This window comes from Mustelus asterias, chromosome 15 (assembly GCF_964213995.1).
Source record: "Mustelus asterias chromosome 15, sMusAst1.hap1.1, whole genome shotgun sequence".
Classification (NCBI taxonomy): Eukaryota; Metazoa; Chordata; class Chondrichthyes; order Carcharhiniformes; family Triakidae; genus Mustelus; species Mustelus asterias.
Window position 1 is genome coordinate 33,944,386 of NC_135815.1, and position 27,844 is coordinate 33,972,229.

The 27,844-nt window shown below is 40.8% G+C and overlaps 1 protein-coding gene across 1 annotated transcript in view; it reads left to right on the forward strand.

Moving 5' to 3' along the window:
- Positions 1 to 535: 535 nt before the first annotated feature.
- The window catches only part of hhat (hedgehog acyltransferase), a 211,320-nt gene continuing 184,011 nt past the window's right edge, over positions 536 to 27,844 (forward strand). The window contains exons 1-6 of the mRNA XM_078229731.1: positions 536 to 590; positions 681 to 813; positions 17,756 to 17,823; positions 21,197 to 21,310; positions 22,574 to 22,768; positions 26,719 to 26,934. Of these exons, the coding sequence (XP_078085857.1) occupies positions 690 to 813; positions 17,756 to 17,823; positions 21,197 to 21,310; positions 22,574 to 22,768; positions 26,719 to 26,934 (717 nt within the window). The 5' untranslated portion in view covers positions 536 to 590; positions 681 to 689. The remainder of the gene's footprint in view (positions 591 to 680; positions 814 to 17,755; positions 17,824 to 21,196; positions 21,311 to 22,573; positions 22,769 to 26,718; positions 26,935 to 27,844) is intronic.

Genomic DNA, 27,844 nt, shown 5'->3' on the forward strand with positions numbered 1-27,844 from the left:
GCAAAATGCACCAATGGTGCAGCACAGTGATTAGCACGGATGTCTCTTGCGCCTGGGATTCGGATTCAATTCCGGCCTCGGGTGACTGTCTGTGCGGAGTCTGCATACTCTCCCCATAGGTTTCCTCCCAGTCTGAAAGATGTGCAGAATAAGTGGATTGGCTATGCTAAATTGTCTCTTAGTGTCAGGAAGATTACAGGGTAAATATGTGGGGTTAAGGGGATTGTCAGTGCAAGCTCGATGGGCCAAATGGCCTCCTTTTGCACTGTGGGGATTCTAACTGATGCGTCAAAAAGTTTGATGTTTTTCTGGGTGGGGGTATGAAGGATAGATTTAGAAATACCAGGGGGGCGGACTGAAACATTAAACTAATATTGTCAAATATTCAGAAGTGGAGTAAACTGGAAAGAACAAAGAACTGGGTGAGAAACCGAGAACCTTCCACCGACTCAGCCAGTTTTCCACCCGACCTTATTACAGGCTGCAACCGGGGGCTTGTAATGGTGCAGCCGTAATCAGGCGTCGGAGGGGAAACATCATCCCGCCGGCTGAAGACAACTAGTTGAGCGGCTGCCAGAGGCTGGCTCCAGGTGAGGTCAGGGTGAGTGCGGCTCGCGGGTTGAAGGTTTTAAACGAGCCCTGTTATATAATCGCCGTGTGTGTTTTCTTTTCTTTTGCAGCTGAGAGCGATGCCATGCAGCAGGGGGAATTTGCCCAGCGCAGCTCTGCCCTCCTGGGAGCTGACTTTCTACCTCGCCATCACCCTGGGATTCCACCTTTACTCTTTCCAGCAAGTCTACCAAGTCTCCAGAAGTAAGAGCCCGGCGCAAAGCTGCCAGGCATCAGCTCCTTATTGCACTCTCTGCACTGCATAGAAGTAACTTAAAAACAAAATGTATATTTTTAAAATTTTTGTAGAAAAAAGTTTCGGACAATTTGTGCACCCCAGTTTCTGTTTGTCTCTCTGGTGAACTTTCCAAAATAATTGTTAATAGTGAGCATTCAAAACAAGCAGTCCAAATAATCTAGAGGGAAGAGGAAAACCGAATCTTGAATTAAAGAGCAGAAAAATCTTCTAATTCACTGCAGATGCTAGAAATCTGACATCTGGCATCATCTGTGGACAGAGAGAGAGAGACAGAGTTAATAGGCTGGATTTTACATGTCCCCGCCTCCACAACTAAATGAAGTCAGGCGCCCGCCCACAGAAAAACTGGTGCCACACCCCCCCTGACCAGACTTCTGGCCCCAGTCTGGGGAGGAAGTCCTGTCTTGGAGAGCTGCCAGACAATCTGGTTGGTTGGCAGCACTATAGTTTCACCAGTGCCAGGTCTGAGATGACAGCCAGTCCCTAAAAATGAGATTATCGGGGCTGGACAGAAGGTATTGGTGGGACCTGGCCAGCAGGCCCCACCAAATGGGGTGAAGGGCTGGGTTTGAGAGGACGGAAGCGTGGTGTGGGGGTGCTATGAACTTGGGAGCAGGGAGAAAGGGTGCTCCAATGGACATGCTCGGGACCCCAAAGATGGTTATTAGCCCTGTAAAACTGCTGGGCTATCTGCTTGGTGTGCATTTCCCTCAGTTATGAGTAAAACAGCAGTGGATGCAGGATGAGACACTTCAATGGCTATTAATTTCTGGTGCCTCCATTGCATGCTCCCCCCGCCCTGTAAAATGGGAGACAGGTCAGGGGCAGTGAAGTGGCCAGTGGGAAGATTACTCGTTGGAGTTTATGAGCCTACCCACCTTCAAACTCAGAACTAGGGAAATGTAACATCCAGGCCAATGCTTCAGATCTGTGATATTACATCAGAATAGAAAAAAAACTTGGGAATGTAATAGGTTTTGCATAAGTGAAAGGTGGGAGGGTGGGAAAAAGAACAACAAGGAAGATCTGTGATAGGATGCAGGCAGAAGCAATCAAGTAGCAAAAGGTTTCATGGTGCAAGGCCAAAGGCACTGGTAGTGGAAACACTTCTTGTTTCCTGTCGCATTATAATTCGAATGTGGAATAAGGTGATTGTTCCAACATTGTCCCACTGCAGTTTCACAAATGAAGCAACAGCAGGAGAGTTTCCTCCCCTAGAGGAGGACTTCACATCAAAGGTTATTGCGTAAAATAAAAGCTCGTGGCGTAGGGGGTAACATATTGGCATGTGTTAAGGACCAGATCAGGAACCCCAAGGTATTTTATGAAGTTAGCCTAGACCCTAACTTTTACATTTGATTTTGAAATTAGGGTGAGCGTAAGGTGTTTCACTCCAGAAAGTTTTTATCAAAACAAACTTATTTAAGAACACCGTTAGAATATAACAAAAATAATTTGCATAACTTTTAAACATGACAAAGTATAATTGTTAACAGCTAGCTATCTCTATTGTTCCAGTTTAGCAGTATCCCACATAGACATAAATCCCTTCTTTAGAACCAGTTAGCACACAAACCAAAGATGCTTATATGGGTACTAAATGTCTTGTCTTTTAACTCCAGAGAGTGATCCAAGAAGACACTTGTCTTCTAATTCTCATGCAGCAACCTCCAGAGAAAGCTCCAACCCCAACAGCAGAATCTCAGAGAAAGAGATTTATTTCCCAGTAGATTACAGTTTCTAGACCTCAGAGAGAGCAAGAGATATAGAGAAAACAACCTCCCTTTAAAGATCCCAAATAGCAGACTGCCTTGAGTTCTCTGTGAAAGCCTAGATGAACCCAGTCATATGACCCTGCCTGTCAATCAACCTGATCAAGCCCTATTCTGCAATATCCCAGGGGAAAACACAACAACAGACCCCTGCATTAGTTCAGATCAAACAAATATTGTAGCAATTAAGATCAATTATGCTGCTGCAGTAACAATACAGTGCTGCTAGATCCAGACAAAATAGCTCTGAGTGCATAGAACTGATCCTACACAAGAAACATGACTAAAGTACATCTCTTACAAGCACAGTATCATCATACATGGATTGAAGATTGGCTAGCTAATAGGAAACAGTTGGCATAAATGGGTCTTTTTCTAATTGGCAGGATGTAGCATGTGATGTGCCTCAAGAATCAGTGCTGGGGCCTCAACTTTATACAATTTATGTAAATGACTTGGATGAATCATTTGCTGATGACACTAAGATGGGTAGGAAAGTAAATTATGAAGATAATGTAAGGAGGCTACAGAGGGACATAGGGTAAGTGAGTGGGCAAAAAGAGTGTAATGTGGACAAATGGGAAATTGCCCATTTTGGCAGGAAGAATAAAAAAGAAGCTTCTTATCCAAATGGTAAGAAATTGCAAAGCTCTGAGACGCAGAGGAGCCTATTGCATGAATAACAAAAGGCTAGTAGATAGGTACAGCAAGTAATTAGGAAAATTACTAGAATGTTGTGATCTATTGTGAGAGGAATTAATTACAGAAGTAGGGAGATTATCTTTCAGTTGCAGGGGGCATTGGTGAGACCACATCTGGAGTTTTGAGTACAGCAGTGGTCTCCAAGTAGTAGATCGTGATCAACAGGCCAATCCTGGCATCTCGAAAAGTTGATTGTCACTGACTGCTGAACTGCTGCCAAAAATGTGCAGGACTCCAGCTTCACGCGATGATGAATGAATCAGCTTATTGACTGCCGAAACGCAGGCGCCAAAATGTGGACTAAGCTGGTTGAAGACAAAGTGATGAGCCAGGGACATCCAAAAGGACAAAAACCTACAATTTACACCAAGAGTGGTGAAGTAAATTTCTTTTTACAAATGTCAAAGGCAAGACCATTTGTCAACGGTGTTGTCTTGAGTACAAGAGGTAATTTGGAATGGGATCACAAGACAGTGCATGCAAAGTTTCAAACAAGTTTCCCTTTAAACAATGCCTTTTGGACAAAGAAAGTTAGAGGGTTAAAGGGAATATTGCAAGCTCAACAGTCATCCTTTTCAAAACCTGTGGCTAAAAGCAAGGCTAGCAAATAGGCATTAGCCATCTGCTTGCAAAACGTAAGAAACTGATGGCAAAGTTATCAAGGAGGCTATGATGGTTGCTGCTGGCACCTTGTTCAAAGACTTTATAAACAAAGATGAAATTATGCCAGTCATCGTGAGCATGCTGCTTGGTGCTTTAACAGTAGCCAGAGGGTGGAATTGTTGTCTGAGGATGTATCTCAGCAAATACGCCAAGACTTATAAGGCTGTGAATGTTTTTCACTGCAGTTGGAGTCAGTAGACATGACGGATATGCCCCAGCTGATTGTTTTTTATTCCTCATGGCATTTGACGATGCAGCAACAAAGGAGGACTTCCTCACTCTTTTGCCACTGAAAGAGAGGACAAGAGGTGAGGATGTCTGCAGTGAATTTAAAAGGTACATTCCGATCAAGAAACTGATTACAATCACACCTGATTGACACCCAGCATTGCTGGTGCACCATGCTGGCTTTGTTTCACTTTGCAGAAATGAAGCTGAATGCCCCTTCCTTTGTCAATTACCAATGTGTTATCCACCAACAAGTGCTAGTGAGCAAGCATGACAGTTGTTGTCAAGATCGTCAACTCAATTCATGCCAGAGCTCTGCAACATCGCTTCTTCAAATCATTATTCGATGAGTTTGATGCCATCTATGGTGTGCTAATCATTTATGTAAATGTCAGGTGATTAAGTTGAGGAAAAGTCCTCCAGAGATTTTTAGATCTAGTCCTTGAAATGTTAAATCAAGAAATGAGGTGTATAGCGAGCTGTCAGGTAATGCGTAGTTGTTAAACTTGGTGTATCTTACAGACATAAGTGCAAAATTGAATGAGCTGAACCATGAACTACATTGTCACATCATCGACACACCTGATCAGTGCAGTGAATGTGTTCAAATTGAAACTGGGCCTGTGGCCCTCCCAGCTAAAGAACAAAAATGCTGAGCACTTCCCAAATCTGGAGAAAATCCAACAACAGGTCAAACACAGAGGATTCCATCCAAACAAATTCGATGACCGCCTGAAAAAATTGGAAAAAGAATTTAACAGATGATTTCAGAAGGTAGACAAGATGAAACAAATCATTATGTTTGTCTCAAATCCTTTTCTTCAAGTGGACATTGGAGAACCGACAGCAAAGTTTCAGCAGGTGTTTGAACAAAGCAGTGGACTTGACATGGAAATAATCACCATGCAAAATGACATAGAGCTAAAAGCTAGGTCAAGGGACAAAGACTTTTGGGGACTTATAAACAGACAGAAGTACCCTCTTCTGACATTCTGTGCACTTAAGGTGAAGGCCTACTTTGGTTCTACATACCTCTGTGAGGTAGCTATTTCCCAGACGAAAATCATCAAGTCCAAGTATTGCATTCATCTTGCAGATGCCTATCTGATGGACTGTATGAGACTGGCCATTTCAAACTACGACCCAGACTTCTCAGCACTCACAGTTAGTATGCAAGCACAGGTGTCGCACTAAGAATAGGTAAGTGTTACACATAAGTACACTTTAGGTAGATCTTGTACTGCATTTTGATGCTAAAAGTGATCTTGTGTTTAAAAAGGTCGGAGACCACTAGTGTATTGTATTGATCTGCTTATTTAAGGAAAGATGTAAACGCGTTAGAAGCAGTTCAGAGGATGTTTATTAGACAGCAGGAATGTGTGGGTTGTCTGATGAGGAACGGTTGAAGAGGTTAGGTTTGTATCCACTGGAATTTGGAAGAGTAAGAGATGATTTGATTGAAATCTTTATGATACTGAAGGGTATTGACAAGGTGAATGTGGAGAGGATTTTTCCGTTTGTTAGATAACCTAGAATTAGTGGTCTCTGCTCAAAAATAAGGGGTCACTTATTGAAGACATGAGGAGAATTTGCTTTTCCTGAGGAGGGTGAGTCTCTGGAACTCTCTTCCAAAAAAAGGCAGTGGAAGCAAAGTCTTTGAATATTTTTAAGGCAGAGCTTGATAGATTCTTAATTAACAAGGGAATGAAAGATTATCGGGGGTAGGCAGATGAGGGGTTGAAGTTACAATCAGATCAGCAATGCTCTTATTGAATCATGCAGCAGGCTCGAGGGACCGAGTGGCCTACTTCTGCTCCTAATTTGTGTCCGTACATTTAAATTGAGAGAGCCAATAAATGAAGATGTGATAACTCTGCAGGCAGACAACAAGGATGCACATCTAGATGTTGAAAGCTGTGTCAAAACCTACAGTGACTTTGCAAATGAGAGAGGCTTACCTGCTATCACTGCAAAACCAATTAGTCATTTACTCGACCAAGGCACACGACATTTGTGAATGATCCAGTTGTGTTTGAAGTGGTCAGTATACTCTGGTTTCTCTTGATCCTATAAATCTTTTAGTGTCACAAATAGGCTTGTAATGAAGTAATTGTAGAAGGAAGCTAACCGACTCTCAAGACCTATAAGATTTTAAAATGCGTTACTCTATATATAGCCATACTTGACCTGCAAATATTTAATACAAATGGCTGCAAGTGGAATGGATTCCATTTTTGAACACTAAATCCTCTCTTATTTGAACGTTTATAAGTAGAAAATTATTTTAATGTTCTTTATCCATTATGTACTGTAATAATGTTGTAGACTAGCATTTATCTTATGTTTACTTGCAAGTTCCAAGTGACAATTATGTCATTTTAAAACTATCATAGCTTGCAATTTTAGCAGTTGTATTGCTATATGTTTTCACTTTTAGTGATTTAACTCTTTTTAGGAATGTTAACATTTTGGTGCTAAAATAAAATGAACAATCTTCACTGGGGTAAATTATTCTGAGAAACAAAATGGCAAGCACGATAAATATGAATGAATTTACAATCGTGTGCTGTTATGACTTTCGTAAGTTCAGTTTAAACAGAAACATATGGAATATCTAGCACTATAGAAATTTCAATTCACCCTGCTTGCTTTGGCATCACCCTGAATTGTCCATTCTAACTATATGTTTATGACCCCTTGTTCTGTACTCTCCACCAGATTGAATCACCTCTCTCTTATTCATTAATCATCTTAAACAGCAGCACAATTAGATTACCCCCTAACTTTCTCAAACAATTGGGATTTAAGGGTTTATCAAGTTGTTTCAGTGTTCTGCAATATTACATATCCAAGAATATGTTTGTGTTTAGTCAGTTGTACTTTGATTTTGAAGAAAATGTATAAAATTTTTATATTGAATATATTCAGGTGCAGCAATTAATTTGAAAAGTTTCATTTCATCCAAGTGACCAGTTTTGTGAACCACACACTTAATTTATAACTTTTAACACCAGGGGGCAGAACTTGGATTCTTTTTTCAATTCTTGATCTTGAACGCACTTGAGAGATTTTTGTTTTCTCTCATCATTGACTGTTTCCAACATTTTGTGAATGTTCTTATTTTGTTTGTTGGAATTGCACCTATTTTTTTCCTCTGCTATCATGGCTGGTGAGTTTCTTAATTTAGCTTTCATCATGTGACTAAAAGGGCTTTATGTTTAAAAAAAACAAAGTAAGCCCTCCCAGATATAGATTCCTTTTTGTATTTGTTCTTGGGATGTGAGCATCATTGGCCAAACCAGTTTTTATTGCCCTTTCCTCATTGCCCTTGCGAAGGTAGTGAGCTGCCTTCCTGAACTGTTGAAGTCCATGTGGTGTAGATACATCCACAATGCTGTTAGGGAGGGAGTGCCAGGATTTTGACCCAGTGACAGTGAAGGAGCGATGATTTGGTTCCAAGTCATAATGGTGTGCATGTTGGAGCGGAACTTGCAGGTGATGGTGTTCCATGTGTCTGCTGCCCTTTTCCTTCTAGTTGGAAGCAGTTATGGGTTGGAAGGTGCTGCCTAAGGAGCCTTGGTGAGTTGCTGCAGTGCATCTTATAGATCGTACATACTGCTGCTACGTGTGTATTTGGTGGAAGGAGTTATTTTCTCAGGTGGTGGATGGGATGACGATCAAGTGGACTGCTTTGTCTGGGTGGTGTTGAGTTTCCTGAGTGTTGTTGCGGTTATTGGATAGGCACATGGAGCACACCAGGATGATAGGGAGTGGGATAGCTTGATCTTGGTTTCAGATAAAGCTCGGCACAACATCGTGGGCCGAAAGGCCTGTTCTGTGCTGTACTGTTCTATGTTCTATGTTGTTGGAGCTGTACTCAAGCAGGCAAGTGGAGAGATCATTTTAATCTCTTTCACACAGGTGGTTCAGACAGATGAGTGGGATTCTTGGGAAGGTAGCAAGTTCTTTCCTTCGTTAACATATATATGCGATTGAGTTGGTTCCACTTTGTTTGTCAGCTTTATTTGTTGGTCAAATGCCATTTAAATCATGAATGACAGACCAGTAGCTGTAAGAAATACCTGTTTTGAATGTTTTTGTTGTTGGGCATGTTTAAGAAAATGTAAAGCAATATTTGATTTGTATTGCAACAAGAAATCAGTCTGCTTGGGGCATAATGAGTTAAAAACAATAATTGGGGGGGGTTCTGTAGTAACATGATTGATTTAACTGCCAATTTTACTCAGGAAATATATATTTTTTACCTTTATTAGTAAAGTTGGTGTAAGTTATCAAGTGTGACGTTCATTTGGATAAATGTTTATTTATCTATATTTAATTCAAAACATTTTTAAATTGATAGACTGAGGGCCTGATTTTACCATTAAGTTGCGCCCGTTTTCGGGCACGTAAACTTGGTAAAATCAGATGTGAGGTAAGTAGTGCAATCCGTGCCCGCCTACGTGCCCATTCCCCCTTTTACCAAGGGCCGAAAATGGCTGCCGTCAGGACTGTGCCCGAGACGGGATGCATTTAAATTGACTTAATGGGCTGCGCGCCCAAATTTACTGGCACTTCCCCCTTTACCTCCGTGTTCGCCTATCCAGATTCGGCACAAAATGGACATGGTCTGCAAAGGGACCACTCGGGCGCTCCAGCTTCTAAAGAGGTAAGTTCAGAGCTTCCGGCAGCTCTCTGACTCAGATCGGTGGTGGGGGAGGGGGCGAGGTGGGTCAGATAGCTCTCTGGTGAGGGAGGGGGGCGGAAGAGAGGCAGGTCAGATGGCTCTCTGGTGGGGGAAGGGGAGAGAGGCAGGTCAGATGGCTCTCTGGTGGGGGGGGGAGGGAGGGAGTGGGTCAGATGGCTCTCTGGTGGGGGCAGGGACAGGGGCAGGGGGGTCCGCTACCACTCTGCGTGTGATCGATAGGGGGCGGGGAGGAAAGGGGGAGTCCGCTGCCATTCTGAGTGTGATCAGTGGAGGGGGAAGGGGGGCAGGGGACTGCGATCGGTCTGGGTAGCGGGGTGGTGGGGGGGATAAGGGGGTCAGTTATGTTGTAGGGGTGGGGCAATGTCTGTGGGGGACAGGTGAAGGCATTATGTGGCCCGGGAGCGATGTGGCAGGGGAGAGTTTTTCTATTTTTACTGCGCTTGCACAGTTGAAGGCTCTGATCGGAGCTGCAGTGTGTCGAGCGTGTTAAGCCCCGCCTACAGACCTTCTGCAGTGCGGTTCAGAATCGCTGCTATTTTTTCAGGCAGAGTGCATATGGGGGCCTGAGAATGGGTTTAAAAGTCGGATCTGAAACACTCCCAGTTTCAAGTCCACCCAGCACTTAGAATTAAAATGGTAAAATAGGGCCCTGAGTGAGGGTACAGTGCACAGTCTAGCTCCTTCCAAAGTTGAAAGGCTGAAATACAATGGCAAGCCTCAGGCATTTGGCACTGTTACCTAGCTTTTAGGCAGGTAATTGTACTGTCTGATTGTAAGAGACTGGGCATCTGTTTTTGGGTGCAGTCAGTAAACTCAAGGAGTAACATCTGGTGTAAAAGCACCACCTTACCGGGCTTTGGCAATTCCCTGCTGAGATGGAGAACGTAGTAATGGGTAGGTGAGGAGAGGTCCATTTTGTGGTACAATGTGCCCACGTGTTCCATTATACTGCACCCTCACTAATTAGCAGTGGTTTCGTATATGGGCACTTGACAGACATTCACTGAAAGTAGTAAACAAATTGAACAAGGATTTTTTAAAAATGATTAATTTTTTAAAAATTAATTAAATTTGACCATAGTTGTACAATAATCCTGCAGAATAGAAAACTGAAGAAACACGATGATGACTCATTTCAATTGTATGTGACTTTTTAAAAAATATATTGCATGCACTAAACAGTGCTTTAAAAACCTATTGGACTAGATTTTGCTGGAGCAGTGAGGCTAACACCATTATTAGAGAGTAAAGGGGACAGCTACTTCCCGTGGTTGCACATGTGCAGTTAAATGTGGATTCAGAAGTTCAGTCCGAGTTAGCCTGGTCCTCCGGGAACCAAGCGATACTGGTTTCTCGTAGAAATACCTGGCATTGAAATACATGAAAAAATGTGAAGTTCCTGCTTACGTGATCTTTGCCCTCTGAACTCGCAAGAAAATTTTCGAGCCTGACTATTCCAGTGTCTGTCAATTCTCAATGATGTAATAAATCTTGATTATTGCCAAACAATCTATCTGGCATTGAAAGTTAACAATTGTGGAGTTTCATTCCTTCAGATTTTAATTATTATTGGAAATTTTTTAAAAACCTTTTATTTCTCCTCCTTAATTCAGTCTTCCTTCCTTGTTTATTTTGCTTTCTGCACATGATTTGGCATTGAAGTAATGATTCTAACTGACAGTTGAAGTTTGTTAAACTAAGATGAACTTCCGACCTAAAAGCTCAAAGCAGGTCTGTGGACCAGTTTGAATGAATGACTGCAAAATATGTAGTTTATGGAAAGGTTTTATTGGTTGAAAATATTTATATGTTTTTGGCAAATATTTTGGCGTAAAATAGTTTCTGAATACTTGCTGAAATTCACCAGAGTGAGAAGCTTTTGGGCGCACTTAAACCGGAAGAATTGAACATGCTGCATGCAGTTTTAAAATCTGGGGTAAATCTTTTCTTGCCAATTCACACAGATTAGATTGTACTGATCTGTTTACATCTTTTGTTTTCTGTTTTAGGGAACGCTGCTTTTCTCAATGTGCTTAGTAGCTAACTCCATCTCCTCTATTTCCTGTAATTTCCAGTGGAACTCCCCTTCCATTGGACAGCCTTCTCTTACTCCTGGGCTAACCAATGATGGTCTGGGCACAGAGTGCTTTGTGTCAGTAACAGTCTGACCCTGGCGGATGTGGAGTTCTAACTACTGATTGTAGTATTTTTTCTTTAACATAGATTACATTTTTCATTTAGGCAAACACATTCTGATTACATGGCCACAGGGACAAAGCATATTTACCCTCAAGAAAATGATGAAATATTGAAATTTAAAAAAAAATTATGCCGAAGAAAAAAAATGCTGGCAAATTCACAACAGCATCCCTATTAATTTTCCTGATGTTAAAAGTTAAATTTATCTGTAGGACATTATACTTGTCCTATTCTCACTTGTTACATTTTCATTTTATTTGGAATTCGTTCAGATTAGATATCAATATTTTAATACCAGGATTCAGTATTAGAGCCATGATAACATTTCAAGACCTTTGCAAATCAGTATATTAATAAAGTATCATGAAAATTGTGTTTTTTGGAAGCTCCAGGTTCCCAATAATTGCAAGATTTAGGGGAATATTTACTGGCCTGGTTTCTTCAGTATCGGCGACAAGCGTCTTTACTTTGGAGCTGATTGTACTCAGACATATTAGACTTGATTTGTGCAATCGTATTATAGGGGTAGGGAAGTTTTAAAGATTTGTGCCAAGCAAGTTTTGCTTAAAATCGTACTATATTTCTAAAAGTTCAGTTGAACATGAGATTCAGAATTTTTTTTCCCTGAACAATTAAATGTGTTCGCAAAATCTAGTAATTAGTTGAAGGTGTAACTTCTTAATGGCATTGCAATCAGCTGTAACAGGGTTTTCAACTGCAATTTGCAATACTGCTAACAACAGAATTCTTTAATATGATTGGCTGCTTGGACAGCTTGGTCATATCACTACAGTTCGGCAATGCAAATCCCCATTAGAAAGCGCTGCATGGCAAGTGGAGGTAAAGTCTCACCATGGAGATTACTAGATCTCTGTATGCTTTCTTCAGTGTCTGCAACAAGCATCTTTGCTTTGTCGCTCATTGCACAGAGACTTATTAGCCTTGATTTGTGTAACCTTGCCATAGGGGTAGGCAAGAACCAAAGCTTTTGGAGATTTGTGGCATGTTTCTAAAAATTCAGTTGAACGTTGTTTGTTTTCCTGAACTATTAAATGTATTCGCAAAATGTAGTAATTAGCTGAAGGTCACATTTTAATGTAATCGCCAGTCTATCACCTGTCAGGATCTTGTCTAAATATGCACACCTAAGCAGGTGACTAAACACCTGTGTGTATTGTAAACTTATTGCAGAGTATTTGTTATTCTATAAAGTTGTAAAAACCTTAGTTTGAATCACTCCAAAATAAATTAATGGAAACACCTGTATTTTCTCTGGAAGAAGAACAAGGCCCTGTATTTTTCTATTCTGACAACATCTGTTGACTCTGTTTTAGCCACCTACATACAGATCAGCTGTGGAATTTTAGTGCACTGATGATTTGACACTATGGGCAGAATTTTAACCATGGCTCACCAATCACCACAGCAGAAGAGGAAGTAAATATTTCATGTTACTTTAGTTGCACTTTATTAATGTGTGCATCATTGTTATTTGTTGAGACTAATTTGGTCGGAGAGCTATCTGTACTGGCACGCCTCCTTGTTAAATTTATTTATTTATTAGCGTTATAAGTGGGCTTACATTAACACTGCAATGGAGTTACTGTGAAAATCTCTTAGTTGCCACACTCCGGCACCTGTTCGGGTAGACTGAGGAAGAATTTAGCATGACCAATGCACCTAACCAGCATGTCTTTCGGACTGTGGGAGGAAACTGGAGCACCCAGAGGAAACCCACGCAGATACAGGGAGAACGTGCAGACTCCGCACAGACAGTGATCCAAGTCGAGAATCGAACCCTGGGCCCTGGCACTGTGAGGCAGCTATTCACCCCCAAGGGCATGCTCCACCATTCAATAGATCATGGCTGATCTGTTTGTGTTTTGAAATCCACTTTCCCATCTATTCCCAATAACCTTTGATTTCCTTACCTAACGAGTGTACCTACCTCTGCCTTAAACATATTCAATGACCCTGCCTCCACTGCCTTCTGAGGCAGAGTGTTTCAAAGTGGCACAACCCTCAGAGTCCTCATCTCTCTTCCTAAAAGGGTGAGACCCCTAATTTTAAAAGAGTGTCCCCTGGTTCTGGACTCGCCCATCAGAGGAAACATCCTTTCCCTGTTCACCTTGTAAAGACTGTTCAGGATCTTGTATACTTGAATCAAGTCCCCCCTCACTCTTCTAAACTCCAGTCGAAACAAGCCCAGTGTGATCAACCTTTCTTCATAAAACAACCTGCTCCCTCCAGGTATCAATGTAGTAAACCCCTGAATCACCCCCCGGATTCCTTCCTTAAATAAGGAGACCAAAACTGCACACACTATTCAAGATCTGAGTCACCAATGCTTTATATAACTGACAACACCAGGTTAAAAGTCCAACAGGTTTATTTGGTATCACGAGCTTGCAGAGCGCTGCTCCTTCATCAGGTGAGTCACTGAAAGCTTGTGATACTAAGTAAATCTGTTAGACTTTAACCTGGTGAGACTTCTTACTGTGCCCACCCCAGTCCAATGTCGGCATCTCCACATCATTATATAACTGAAGCATAACATCTTTTTATGTTCAGTTCCTCTCGCAACAAAGGATAGCATTCCATTAGCCTTAACTACTTGCTGTAACTGCATACTAATTTTTTGTGACTCATCCAATAGAACATCTGGATCCCTCTGCACCTCGCAATCCTGCAGCCTTTTCTCTTTAAGTAATGCTTTGCCCTTTTATTCTTCCTGCTAAAGTGCACAACTTCACATTTTCCCACACTATACTCCATCTGCCAGATTTTTGTCTAATCCTTCAACCTCTCTACATTCATCTGCAACCTCTTTATGACCCCTTCACATCATACTTTCCCACCGTCAGTAACGCTTCAGAAACAAATAATTGGCTGAATGCACTTTCCGGCATCCTGGGGTCATGAATGGTGTTAAATAAAATGCATGTTTTTTTTTTATCTTCAATTTATTGTAACTCTTAATATCCAGACTAACTGGAAAATAATTTACATGGAGCACCAATGTTCTGAGCCGCAGAACAAAATCTATATCCTTGATTATACACAATACCTGACTTTTACTGAGTGGAGGTAAAGCATTTCCCCACCCCCACCACATGGAAAGAAAATTGGACATTGAATGTTCCTTTTATAACAAAAAAATGATTTTAACTTATACACATTGTAATTCTTTCTTTTCAAGTTTTTAGCTGGAGAAATTAAAGTCACCATCAAACATGCCAACAAATATTGTTATTTTGTTATACACTGCAGTCACTACCATTTATTATATTCAGAAATTAAAGTTCCACTTGCCTTGCATGGCATATTTTTAAAAATGCAGTCCTTAAATTATTTTTCTGAATAATGAATCTACAAAGTGGCACGGTGGCACAGTGGTTAGCACTGCTGCCTGACCCGGGTTCGATTCCCTGCTTTGGTCACTGTCTGTATGGAGTTTGCACATTCTCCCTGCATCTGATTTCCTACGGGTGTTCCACAAAGTTCCCACTATCTATCATAAAGGTGTTATTTAAATGTAAGTTTTTACATTGGGTAGGAGTCACAATTTCTGTGAAATTTGAGAGTAGAACATTGGACAGATACTTGCAGTAAATTCCCCATATTTTTATTAAATTGTACATTTTAGAGCAGCAGCGATAAAATTCTTTTGGCACTTTGTGGAAACCATTGCCTTTTTTTCAGGAGGAGAATAAAGGATTTTTTAACAATTTATTCTTGAGAATTGCATTTTACATATGTCAATTTACAATATCAAACATCTATCTTCCTTATATACTGATTATATACTTATGAAGTTAATTCACAAGTGGAAGACTACAGAGGTATTTAAGTTAACCAAATTTATGCCCTACCTATAGTCTTATGTTAGTTTTATTGTGCAAGCAAATACAACAGTATGTTAAACAGTACTGTTGCATCACCAATTATAATTTCTACTTATAGGTTACAATGATTAGTTTTTCAGTATGACTATCTTTTAAAAATTTTATCATGAAATGTGAGCACCACTGGCAACAGCACCCTCCAAACCAGCAGCCTCCATCACCTAGAAGGATAAAGGCAGCAAATGCTTGGGAGCACCACTAATACAAGTTCCCCTGCAAATCACACACCATCCTGACTTGGAGGTTCATCGCTGTTCCTTAACTTCTGCTGGGTCAAAATCCCAGAACTGTTCTAAATAGCACTGTGGGTGTTCCTACAACATATGGACTGCAGCGGTTCAAGAAGGGGTAGCACATCCACCACCTTCTCGAGGACAATTAGGTTGAGCAATGAATGCTGGTCCAGTCAACAATGACCACACCTCATTAATGAATTTTTAAAAAAGTTACTTATCCCTAATTGCCCTTGAAAGATATCCTGTGTCAGCTATGTCTGAATTTTGCGACGGGGTAATGCTCATTGTTTGAATTGAGCACATGGGAAAATGGCTTCCACGCATGTGAAAATCTGGAAGTTGCCATTGGAGAGCCAACTACACCATACATAAGGTGTGCTCTAATAGCCCTTGCTGACTTGACTCGGCACTTAAATCAATGCAATGGCGAGAACTTGGGATAATTGGCCACAAGTGCCCCATTCAAGATGCCAGAAAAGCCTAGGACTGGTACATTCAGAAGTAAATGAATTTTTAATGGTATGATAAGTGATAGTTGTTAACGAGCAACCTCTCGGCTCTGAAAATTGACGTTTACAAGTATGGAAGATATTAGTTAATGTTGAAGATTTATCTGTGTGTATCTCTTGCTTTTTCTTTCTCTTTCTCACCCACCTCTCTCTCTCGCTCTCTGTCTAGCTTTCCCAATCTAACTATCTTGTTCTCGCAATCTCATCCTCCTTCCCAACCCTTATTTTACTTTCTGCACATGATGTAAATGCAATAAATATTTCCTGGTTTGGACTCTGTGGGCCTGATTTTAATCTCCATCTCAGTGAGGATTCTTTAATCTAATAGCAGTTTCTTGCCCTGTTCTCACACTCCATTTATTTGTCTGCTGCACTGAATTGATTGCTGGATTAGAAAAAGTCTTCACTCAAAAGCCTGCAAAAACTTTGGTTTCTTAACAAAGTGAACAGTGAGCGCTGTCCATTCATTGCTGACTGCAAAAACATGGCTACGTCTATGATTTGACTAAACTGACCAAAAGTGAAAATATCTATTAGTCCTTGTGCTTCACACCGAACTCTGAAAGTCCAGTTGATTTTGAGATCACAAATTGTGAAGTTAAGTAAAATATGTGTTCCAGTTATGAAAACATTCAATCTGAGAATTTACAGCACATTAGGAGGTCAATTAACCCTGTTAGTGTTGGATCTGTCTAATTGCATTTCCTTGCCATTTTCTCATATCTTTATATTATTTGAAATATGTACCAAATTTGATTTTAAATGAGGCAATCGTCTCTCCCATTAGCTATTTATAGTAAAGTATTACATGTTCTTACTAGTTCAGAGTCTATGCTCACTTACAAATTTGGCAACTTGCAAACCTAGGGGTGATTCTCCTGGCCTGCTGTGCTACTCGAGCAGTGCAGCAGGCTGGTAGGCGTCAGCTGGGAGCTTATAGCGGGACTCACGACCGGCATCCCGCCGATTGCGAGTTTCCCAGGCTGTGTTTCTTGACATAATCAGCCTCGTGCTGGAAATCAGCATGAGGCTGATTACGATTTGGAAATGCACATTTCCATATCATTAGCGAGCCTGGGATGGTATCCTCCAAGCTTGCTAATGTCTCCCACCCCTGCCGAGAGAGGTTCCCACCAGTGGGGATTAAAGATGGTCCCCATCAACGGGACCAGGTGTGATCACCCCACTGGTGGGGACAGAGGCCATTGAGGCCCCCCCCCGCTGAAGGTTGGGGGCAGCAGGAGTGTGCCCCTTGGGCAGTGCCAGCGATCAAAGCTGGCCAGCGATTGGGGTTGGAAGTGGTTTGGGAAACCGGTGATCAAAAAGTGGGTGAGTGGGGGGGTGGCTGGGAAACAATCAGGAGGCTGGCAATGACGGTGCCAGTACGCATGTGTCGACCTCCCCACTGACAGATCGTCACATGCGCAGTGATCCACTCAGCGCACTGATGCAAGCCTCTTGGGCAAGATTGGGCCCTGCCTGCCCCATTTATCAGCGTGAATCCTCCTGCAGCACTCTGTGACGCACAAGTGCTGGAGGCTCATGCCTGTTGGACACTTCATTCTTTCTTGGGAGAATCGCACCCCCCCCAATCTTTCACTCAAACATCCCTTCCATTCTTGCCTTCTCAAATGCGGGATACCTGATGTCATCTCTGAGTGGTCCTGCACCTTCCAAGTTTTCTACTTTAAAGTCACTTAATTGATCTGCCTGTTATCCAGAAGTAGGTCAAACCCTTTTCCTTCGTCATCTAACACTCTTTGGATGAAAATGTTATTCCGTTTCTGTCTCCTTGTATTTCAGCAATACTGACAATGATGTAATAACTGAACACAACATATTCAAATCCCTAATTGCTTTTGATTTCAGATTATTAGTTGAAATCCGAATTAAAATTTGATGGTTAACCTGGAATATTCTCATTTGCTGTACACTTGCACTTTGTTTTTTATATATTTCTGACAGATCATGAAGAAGACCTTGATGCTGTATTTGGATTTGAAAAAGGATTTTTTATTTGGGGTTTTAAGAAGGTAATTGAATTCCCGGTGAATAATTATGTGGTTTATTGTGGTAAGTAAAATGGATCACATAATCTTGGTATTATTTTAAGCAATTTATAGGATTTGCATAAGCTATATTTACAAAATGGGGTAATACTCAAATTCACAGATTTGTTCTGTGGTGCTGTAGAAATAATTGGCTTCTGTTGAAGTTGTGACAATCCAAACATTGCCCAACCATGCCATAATACTCATAAAATTAACATGTGGTGTTAGCACTTTTGTTTCTGAGTCAAAAGGTCGTGGGTTCAAAGACCCTGAGGAGAGACTAAGTTGGTTAGGATTATATTCACTGGAGTTTGGAAGAGTGAGAGGGGATCTCATAGAAACTTATAGAATTCTAACAGGGTTATACAGGGTAGACTCAGAAAGAATGTTCCCAGTGGTGGGGGAGTCCAGAACTAGGGGTTATAGTTTGAGGATAAGGGGTAAACCTTTTAGAACTGAGGTGAGGAGAAATTTCTTCATCCAGACGATGGTGAATGTTTGGAATTCGCTACAACAGAACATAGTTGAGGCCAAAACGTTGCTTGATTTCGAGAAGAAATTAGATATAGCTCTAGGGATTAAAGGGAATCAAGGGATATAAGGGGGGGATCAGAATATTGAATTTGATGATCAGCCATGATCAAAATGAATGGTGGAGCAGGCTCAAAGGGCTGAATGGCCTATTCCTGTTTCTATGACACACTTCAGATTGAAAATTAGGCTGGCACTTCAGTGCAAAACTGAGAACCGTTGCACTGTTAGGGCAAATGTAATGGGGAGTTCACCCCAGTGTCCTCTCCAACATTTATCTTTCAACCCAAATCACTTTAAATTTATCTAATTTATTTATTTTTATTTATTTATTATTGTCACAAGTAGACTGACATTAACACTTCAATGAAGTTACTGTGAAAATCTAGTCGTCACACTCTAGCACCTGTTTGGGTACACGGAGGGAGAATTTAGCATGGCCAATGCACCTAACCTGCACATCTTTGGACTGTGGGAGGAAACTGGAGCACCTGGAGGAAACCCACGCAGACACGGGGAGAACATGCTGACTCCGCACAGACAGTGACCCAAGCTGAAAATTGAACTTGGGTCCTTGGTGCTGTGAGGCAGTAGTGATAACCACTGTGCCACCATATCGCACCGCTGCTGTTTGTGAGATCCCAGTTGCTGTAACAGTGACCACACTTCAAAAGCACCTCATTGACATAGAGCATTCTGAACATCCAGAGATTACAAATAATGCTTTATAAATGTAAGTTCATTTTTTCATGTAGATTTTACCTTCTTTTACCCTCTCTGACCTTACTACCAATCGGACTTGCCGAAGTTTATCCTGTTAACATGCTAACTTGCAAGTGCACAGAGTGAAATGGTACTGAATAGAATGGACTGTACTAGAGGTGGGTCTTCTATTGTGAATTAGAATATTGCAAAATGCTTTGTATTATATGGTCAAAACCCACACATACGCAGACACAGATAACAGAATAGAAAAGCCATTTTTAAAAAATCACAATGTCAGATATACACTCATGTCATGCCCAGTAAAACATGCCATATTCATATATTTACACATGGAGTGGGCTCATAATGGCAGCTTCTGGAACTTATCATTTATTTAAAATGGACAGTGATGATCAGTTAAGATGGCACCAAGGGGGCCAAGTGACCTTTGCTTTTTCAACACAGACTGCCGAATTTCTGGAAAATTCCATATTGGATAACCAATGGGTAGGGCCTCCCCCTAGAATGGACATATCAAAACGAATGTTACCAGTGGAATTCATACCTGCCATTGTTCTAAACTTACTGAAACAGAGTCAGTGGACGCCTAGACGTGATGGTTGGGATCGTCCATTCTGGCGTCTTGGTTCGGACATGTGCATCCGAGAGGAGCTCACCAATTGTCATGATGTAGGCAGGCAGGAAGTTGTCATTCCCATGTCTGGGTGCCATATTTAAAGGATACCTGAATAGCCATTCACTCACCACAGGCCAGGAGCTCCGAATTCTCCACATCACAGGCATTATGTCTTCGATCAAGGAACACGTGGCCCCACAGATCAGCGAAGCCTCCTTGCAGGTTCTCCTTCGGGTTGTCCAGGAAAAGCAGGAGGTGATGTTTCCCAGGGATGGCACCAGGAGGCCCACCCAACTGACCATGGTGGCCTGGGCAAAAGTTGCAATAGAGATTAGCACCTGTGGGGCCCACATGAGAACTGCCCAGTACCAGAGGCAAAGGATGAATGATCTGTGGTCCATCAGGTCTACTCACTGCAAAGTGACACTCCTTTGGGCATCAGGCAATATAAGTGTGCAAGTGCACGGGGATATCAGACAAGACTCGCATTCCAACCATTATCTTGCAATTGTGTCTTTGTCTATACATGCTGTGTTTGTGAAACCTACCTCTCCACTCACCTGATGAAGGAGCAGCTCTCCGAAAGCTCGTGATTCCAAATAAACCTGTTGGACTTTAACCTGGTGTTGTGAGAGTTCTTATTGTGCCCACCCCAGTCCAACACCGGCATCTCCACATCTTACTTACGTCAATGGTGATGAAGTGGAAATTGTTGGGAGCTTCAAATTTCTAGGTGTCCTAGTCCCTCTACGCTGATGCTATAGTTAAGAAAGCCCACCAATGCCTTTATTGTTTCAGGAGGCTAAAGAAGTTTGGCATGTTCGCTACAACTCTCACCAATTTTTACAGATGCACCATAGAAAGCATCCTTTCTGGATGTATCGCAGTGTGGTATGGCTCCTGCTCTGACCAAGACTGCAAGAAACTACAAAGGGTTGTGAATGTAGCCCAATCCATCACACAAACCAACCTCCCACCTTTGACTCTGTGTACACTTCCTGCTGCCTTGGAAAAGCATCCAGCATAATCAAGGAAGAACAGCTTCTTCCCTACTACCATCAGACTTTTGAATGGACATGCCTTATATTAAGTTGATCTTTCTTTCCACCCTAGCTATGATTGTAACACTATATTCTGCACCCTCTCCTTTCTCTCTCCCCTATGTACTCTATGATATGATTTGTCTGTATAGTGCGCAAGAAACAATACCTTTCACTATATCCCAATACATGTGACAATAATAAATCAAATCAAAAGGTATGTATTTAAACAGGGAAGTTGGTTGAGGGCAAGATCTGGCTTGCTTGTGATATTAATTCTGATTTTCTGTTTTGCAATTCCATCGTAGCATTTGATTGTGGTTTTATTAAAAAGTTTATTTATTAGTCACAAGTAAGGCTTGCATTGACACTGCAATGAAGTTACTGTGAAATTTATAATTTGAGAGATATTTTGAGGACTAATCCTTGCAACACTTTTCAGGACCCAACGGACTTTGAATGGAGCTTTTGGACAGAGTGGGTAAAGAAGTTGTTGATGTGGACTCTGCTTGGTCACGTAATCGTATCACAAGTGACCAGCGCCTTTCTTCTAAAGGTTAGCCATTAAAGCTGGAATCAAAGTATCAGAAATATGCCCAGTACTGTACAGAATATATTGGTGTGACGGGGTGACATCTTTCCAACAACAGACGTTTTTCAGCTTTCTAAAATAAAACTGATTTATATGATGTAAATATGTATGCAACCTTCTGTTTCTACTGCCAGATCTTTTTGGTTAATTACAACTGTATTTTTCAATCTGCAATATTCTCTGGATAAATAGGAAACTGGAAAACCTTGAAATGTCCAACCTAAAAGAAAATAGGGTCATTATGAGAAACATTAATTGGTAGAGATGGAAGGTGAATGTCAAATATTTGCATAGCCCAAGTATTGTAGTTGTGCCATGCTTTTGGGTTAAATTATACTATAATCACCTTTTTATATAATGCAAGGAAAGAGATAATTAGCGTGGGAGCAGGCACGTGTAGAGCATTAATACAGGATAGAGCTGTTCAGCCGAATGGTCTGTTTCAATTCTGTAGGTTATATTAATTCTAAAGGGAACTGAAGAGAAGAGATCTATATTGAAGGGCTGGCATTAATTATTTTCTACAGTATAGACTGTCCTGCTAATGAGGGAGTTGTATTGCATTCATTTCGTTCAGAAAGGAGCAAATGAGGGAGGAAGTTGCATCTTAAGTTTTAGGATTATTATACAGTTATGAATTCCAAAATAGATTGCATTACGTTCAATAATCATTTAGTGAAATACTTATAAAAATGGACTGGAGTGAAACCTTCATGTAGTCTAACCTTTTTTGTATTCTAATTTGCTTATTATCCTAAAATTTCAACCAACCTTCTTGTATAATTCAGAAATAAAATACAGTAGTTCTGATGGAAATCTGAAGCAGAAAGTGCAGGAAAGGAGATACTGTTTAAGGTCAGTTGACCTTTCATTAGAACAATTTTGTCAAAAGTTAATTGACTTGAAATGTTAAGTTGTTTCTCTCTCCATAGATGCTGTCTGCCCTGTGGAGTACTTTCATCATTTTCTGTTTTTTATATTTCTTCTATAATTTATCCTGAATTGCATCATAAATTGACAACAAGCCAATGTTTTACATTTTCAGCTCATGCTGTGCTATCCGAATAAATCTGTGCAGTACTGTAGTAATGTTAGTTGTCTTTCAGCAATACTAAACTGAAACTTTGTGGTACCAAGAAACCAACAGAAGCTCTGTAATGCAGAAAGTTTACATTTAATTGTTTTGTTCCTGTTTCACATGGTAACAGAAGGATTCTTTATCTTTAGTTTAGGATGTGGCTGCTGATGATATATGGGATGTTGGCCTGCTTCTTTACAGTAGGCTACAAAGGCCTGGTAGTTATATTATTGCATCTGCTCATCTCCTATGCTGTGGCCCAGCTGCAAGTGCCTGTATTGTCCTGGCTGTGTTCGGTGCTATTACTGTATAGCTTACAAATGGATTCTCTTGGAAAAATTCAGGTAAGAATGTAATGTTATGGGTACAGGAGAACTTAAGTCTTCATACTGATTTCAGGAATGTGCTGTAAATTAGAACTCAAGGATAATATTGGGAAATAATTATTCAAGAACTAATTGCAAGAACTGTAACCAAAATAAAATGTCCAAAGCTAACTTAAATCAAAGTATCATTCCCCAGGGTAATGATACACTCCAGTCACCGATGTGGGTCGCAGAAGGCATGAAGTGCGCCAGTGGACACTGCATGCCCTCTCTCCAAGAAACATTTAGCCATGTATGTAGCCATGGATCTCCTGTTTTTGTGTGATCAAAGACATTAACACCCATCACCTGTTTCTCTCAATTTTAACAATGTAATTGACATGACAACCTTACTCCCATTGATAGTCTGGAAAATAAATGGTGTAGTGGATTCCCTTGATTAGAAGGCTAGTTGTCATTCATTTGCCTACTAGTTACTAGGTGAAGCAATTGTTTTTGGTCCCCAGTCCAAACTCAGTTCCTTAGCCACTAACTTTATCCCTCTCCCTGGCAGCAGTCTGAGATTAAGTCAGTCAAGTTCACAATCTCAATGTCACGTTTGAACTTGAGATGAGCTTTCAACATCATATTCATGCTATCTATCACCTCTAAGACCGCCCCCGTCTCAGCACATCTGCAACTGAAAGCCTCATCCGTGCATTTGATAGCTCTGAACTCAACTATTCCAATTCAGTGCTGGCCGGTCTCCCACATTTTATCTTCTGTAAACTTGAGGTCATCCAAAGCTCTTCAGCCTGTGTCTTAACGCGCAACAAGCCCCATTCCTCTATCACCCCTGTGTTCACTAATGTACATTGGCTCCCAGTCGAGCAATATCTTGATTTTAAAACTCTGATTCTTGTTTTCAAATTCCTCCCTGGCCTTGTCCTTCCCCATCCCAGTAATCTCCACCATAAGACATAGGAGCAGAATTAGGTCACTCGGCCCATCGAGTCTGCTCTGCCACTCAATCATGGCTGATAGTTTTCTCATCCCCATTCTCCTGCATTTTCCCCATAACCTCTGATCCCCTTACTAATCAAGAACCTATCTATCTCTGTCTTAAAGACACTCAATGACCTGGCCTCCGCAGCCTTCTGCAGCAAAGAGTTCCACAGATTCACCACTCTCATTTCTCTCATCTCTGTTTTAAAAGATTGTCCCTTTAGTCTGAGGTTGTGCCCTCTGGTTCTAGTTTTTCCTACTAGTGGAAACATCCTCTCCAGGTCCACTCTATCCCGGCCTCACAGTATCCTGTAAGTTTCAATACGATCCCCCTCATCCTTCTGAACTCCAACGAGTACAGATACAGAGTCCTCAACTATTCCTCATACGACAAGCTTTTCATTCCAGAGATCATTCTTCCTGTTCAGGAATGGATACCGAAGAGATTGGTTTTCCTTGGAACTATTGCAGAGCTTTCTGGTACTCGTTGGTGTTGACCACAAATCGTTACACAGTGAAGGAGCTAGCAATTGACTTTCCTTTCTCATTAATTGTGTGCCACATAGTTAAATTGTATAATTGTGTTTAATTATGTGCAGACAAGAATTCACCTCAGCACATAAACTTACTGAAACTGTGTTGGAGTTGAGTTAGGATGTGTAGGCTTTAATATTTCACTCTAAATCAATATAAATCTAAACAGAGATTGGCTCCGGTACTGTCCTTCACTAACTAATTTTCTGGAGTAGAACAACAGTAAAGTGACATCGAACGATGCGGTGGGAAAATATAGTGAAATTAATTCATTGTATATATAGGATGTTGCGTTGCATCTCTTGTGGGACAGTATTTATTGATCAGAGTTATGCAACTTATAGTTTAAAAACAACCTTCAGTGTGCTGATTTGATTCAGTTTAATTCTGTTCTTCTGAGAGCTGTAGATGGAAATAGGAAGCACTTACAATAGCACAAATCTTGACTGATCAAAAACAAAGGGAGTGAGAGCTGGCCTTCAAATTTTTTTTTAACCAGAATAATAACTGGAGGGAAGCTGCTAGCTGAATACATGGAATTGCCTCCTTGCAAACTGTATCTGGGTTGAAAATGAAATTGGGCACATGCAGCCCCACCACCTTCTGTTGCTACCTGTGAGGGTTTAAGCTGCTGACAGCGCCTTGGAAATGGGAGCAATTGTGCCTATGAGTTTGAGATGCTAATTCTTGCCTAAGCTATCTTCACTCTCTGGATTGGGTGAGGGAGGTTAATTGAACAAGTTTTGCAAATTCCTGTTTAGATCACTAGGTGGAGGCAGATTTCTTTCAAGAGTGAGTCTGGAGCAATGAATGGACTTGCTGGACCTCTGGTGAAAAGAAAATGTGCAGAGCTGATAAAGAGATATGGTAACAATGCTGCAATAAGTGGGGAGGGACAGTGACTGTAACTATGAAGAAGACCTTGTGATATAATTGATCAGCTTTTTGAAAAAAACAATTTATACTGGGTGATTTTGACTTGTGCAGCATAGTTTCACTACTTCTGTGCAGGATTTAGCAATGTATGTGTTTCCTAATCATCCAGTGAATCCAGGCCAAAACCAGTGGAGTTAAGCTTGAAATGTGTATACAGCTTGTATTCGAATGGGTTGTCTGGGATTTTAAGATTTGATTTGCTTTTAAGTGAATGTTATTAAATTAGCACCTAGAACTTTCTAATTCAACAAAAGAAAGCAAATCTTCTCTATAGTGACGGTACATTAATGCCAATTTTAATGCCACATTTATTTCTTTAGATCCCACATTATTATGATGTTGTCTTCTTGATCATCCTGCCTTACATATGTAGATTTTTGCAATGAACCATTGCGTTTATAATTGGTTATTTTAGCTTGCTTTTATTTTTGCTGAATTACATGCTATTTATCAGTTTCTGTCATTCTGCTTTCCAACCGACTATCTTACAAATGGCATTATATAACTGCATTGAGCAAGTAACGAATCATGTTGAATTAAGTGAAATTGACTGTATAGTTTAACACTTTAAACCTGGAAATAGTTCGGAATTTATTTTTTGTTTTATTTCCAACTGGAATCTGTTTCTAACATTATTTTGTTAAGAAGGGGCAGACAGCAGTGGTGGAAGCCCACATAAGTTCTGTAGGTTTCGACTGAAAGAACGAAGTTGATGTGCAGGGCAGCCAGTGGACGATGGAGATAAATATCAGGACTTAGTCCTGATCAGAATTAAAGAAACTCTGCATTCATTATAAATAATAATAACTGATAGTGAGTTTCAGGTGCTAATTTAATGTTTTTCTTGTCTGTTCTTGGAAAGTGAGTCTCACTGGCCGCATTTATTGCCTCGTCCCTAATTGCCTTTTGAGGGAGGTGGTGATGAGCTGCCACAGTCCACATGATGTACACACAGGTGGCATTTTCCGACCCCCCGACACCAGCGGACATCATTGTGGATGGGACAGGAAAATGTGACGAGTCAAATTAATTTTTTTTCTGTCGTGGTAGTTTAATACAACCTAATGGCTTGCTATGCCATTTCACAGGGCAATTACCAGTCAACCACGTAACTGGGAATCTGGAGTCATGGGTAGGCCATGGCAGACATGGATAAGGATGGCAGACTTTCTCCCCTAAAGGATTATTAGTGAGCCAAATTGGTTTTTGCAACGATCTGCTAATTTCATAATCATTATTAATGAAGCTAGCATTTTGGTGCTGATTTATTAATTGAATTCAAATCCGCCGGCTACCGTGATGGGGTTTTGAAATTGTGTATCCAGAGCATTAGCACAGTAGTATTACCACTATGCAGCCAAACCTTTAGTAGTTCTGTTGACATTCATTAAACACTATATCAGAAATGCTTAATTGAATCACTTCTTTGTATATTCGTATAATCCTCCAGACAGTGATTAGAATTGTGTATTTATTTTTCCTTGTGTCAAGATAATACTTTCTATTTGTTTTAGAAACGATGGTATGAGACAGAGAATGAGTACTTCCTGCTGTTATTCTGCTTGGCCCTTTGCAATCTGCGTTACACAAGTTTCAGCCTCGAATACTGCTGGCAACGTGGTAGTCCTCAAAGGCGCTACGTATCCTTCGGCTGGCTGCTAGCTTATGTATTCTACTACCCTGTATTTCACAATGGACCCATCATCTGCTACGATGATTTCAATAACCAGGTGAATTAATAGATTCACATCTCTTTGGAAACAGAACCTTTGCTTTAAAACTTAAAGCTGATTTTTTATAACACAATGCATAATAAGTCTCACAACACCAGGTTAAAGTCCAACAATATTTAATAAATCACTCCCTGTTGAAGGAGCAGTTCTCTGAAAGCTCATGATTCCAAATAAACCCTGTTGGACTTCAACCTGGTGTTGTGGGACTTCTTACTGTGCCCGCCTCAGTCCAACACCGGCGTTTCCACACAATGTATAATGTTTTGTTATACATTGTGAAATGAGGGAAAAAAGTCCAGCAATGTTTTCAATTAAACTATACAAAGGCCATGTGTATATTGCCTGAATAACCAAAATGGCTAGGTTTCAGTAATTATCTTGTACAGAGTTACTTGGACAAGTTCTTGAATTCAGAGAGAACTTTAAAATGATATACGTGGAAGTTTTGATGCATTATTGTATGGTTGATCTTCTCCCCACTACATTATTCACATGAATCTGATTTCTGTATCTTTTTCATGTTAAATTGAAGTGGCCATTGAGCTGATTTGTTGTTGCTGGGACTTTGCTCTGTCCATTACGCACATAACAATAGCAGCTACTGGAACTGAAATGCTTTGAGCAAAGGTAATTCTACATTAGTGGAACCAAGAAAAATATGGCGAAATGGGAACTCTTGCCACATGAAGATGTTGATTCACTTTCTCCCATTTCAGGCATTTATTTGTTCCTCTTTCAATCATCTATGATTTTGAACCCTTCTGGCCCTTTAAACAGCTGCTGCCTTTTAAGCACTGCAGCAAAACTGCATCCCCTCCTTCCCCAATAGGTGTTGCTATAAGCCTCTGGTGACAAGCTGGTGACTTGTTCCAGGAAAAACAGGCCATGGAGACAGATGAAAGTCTGC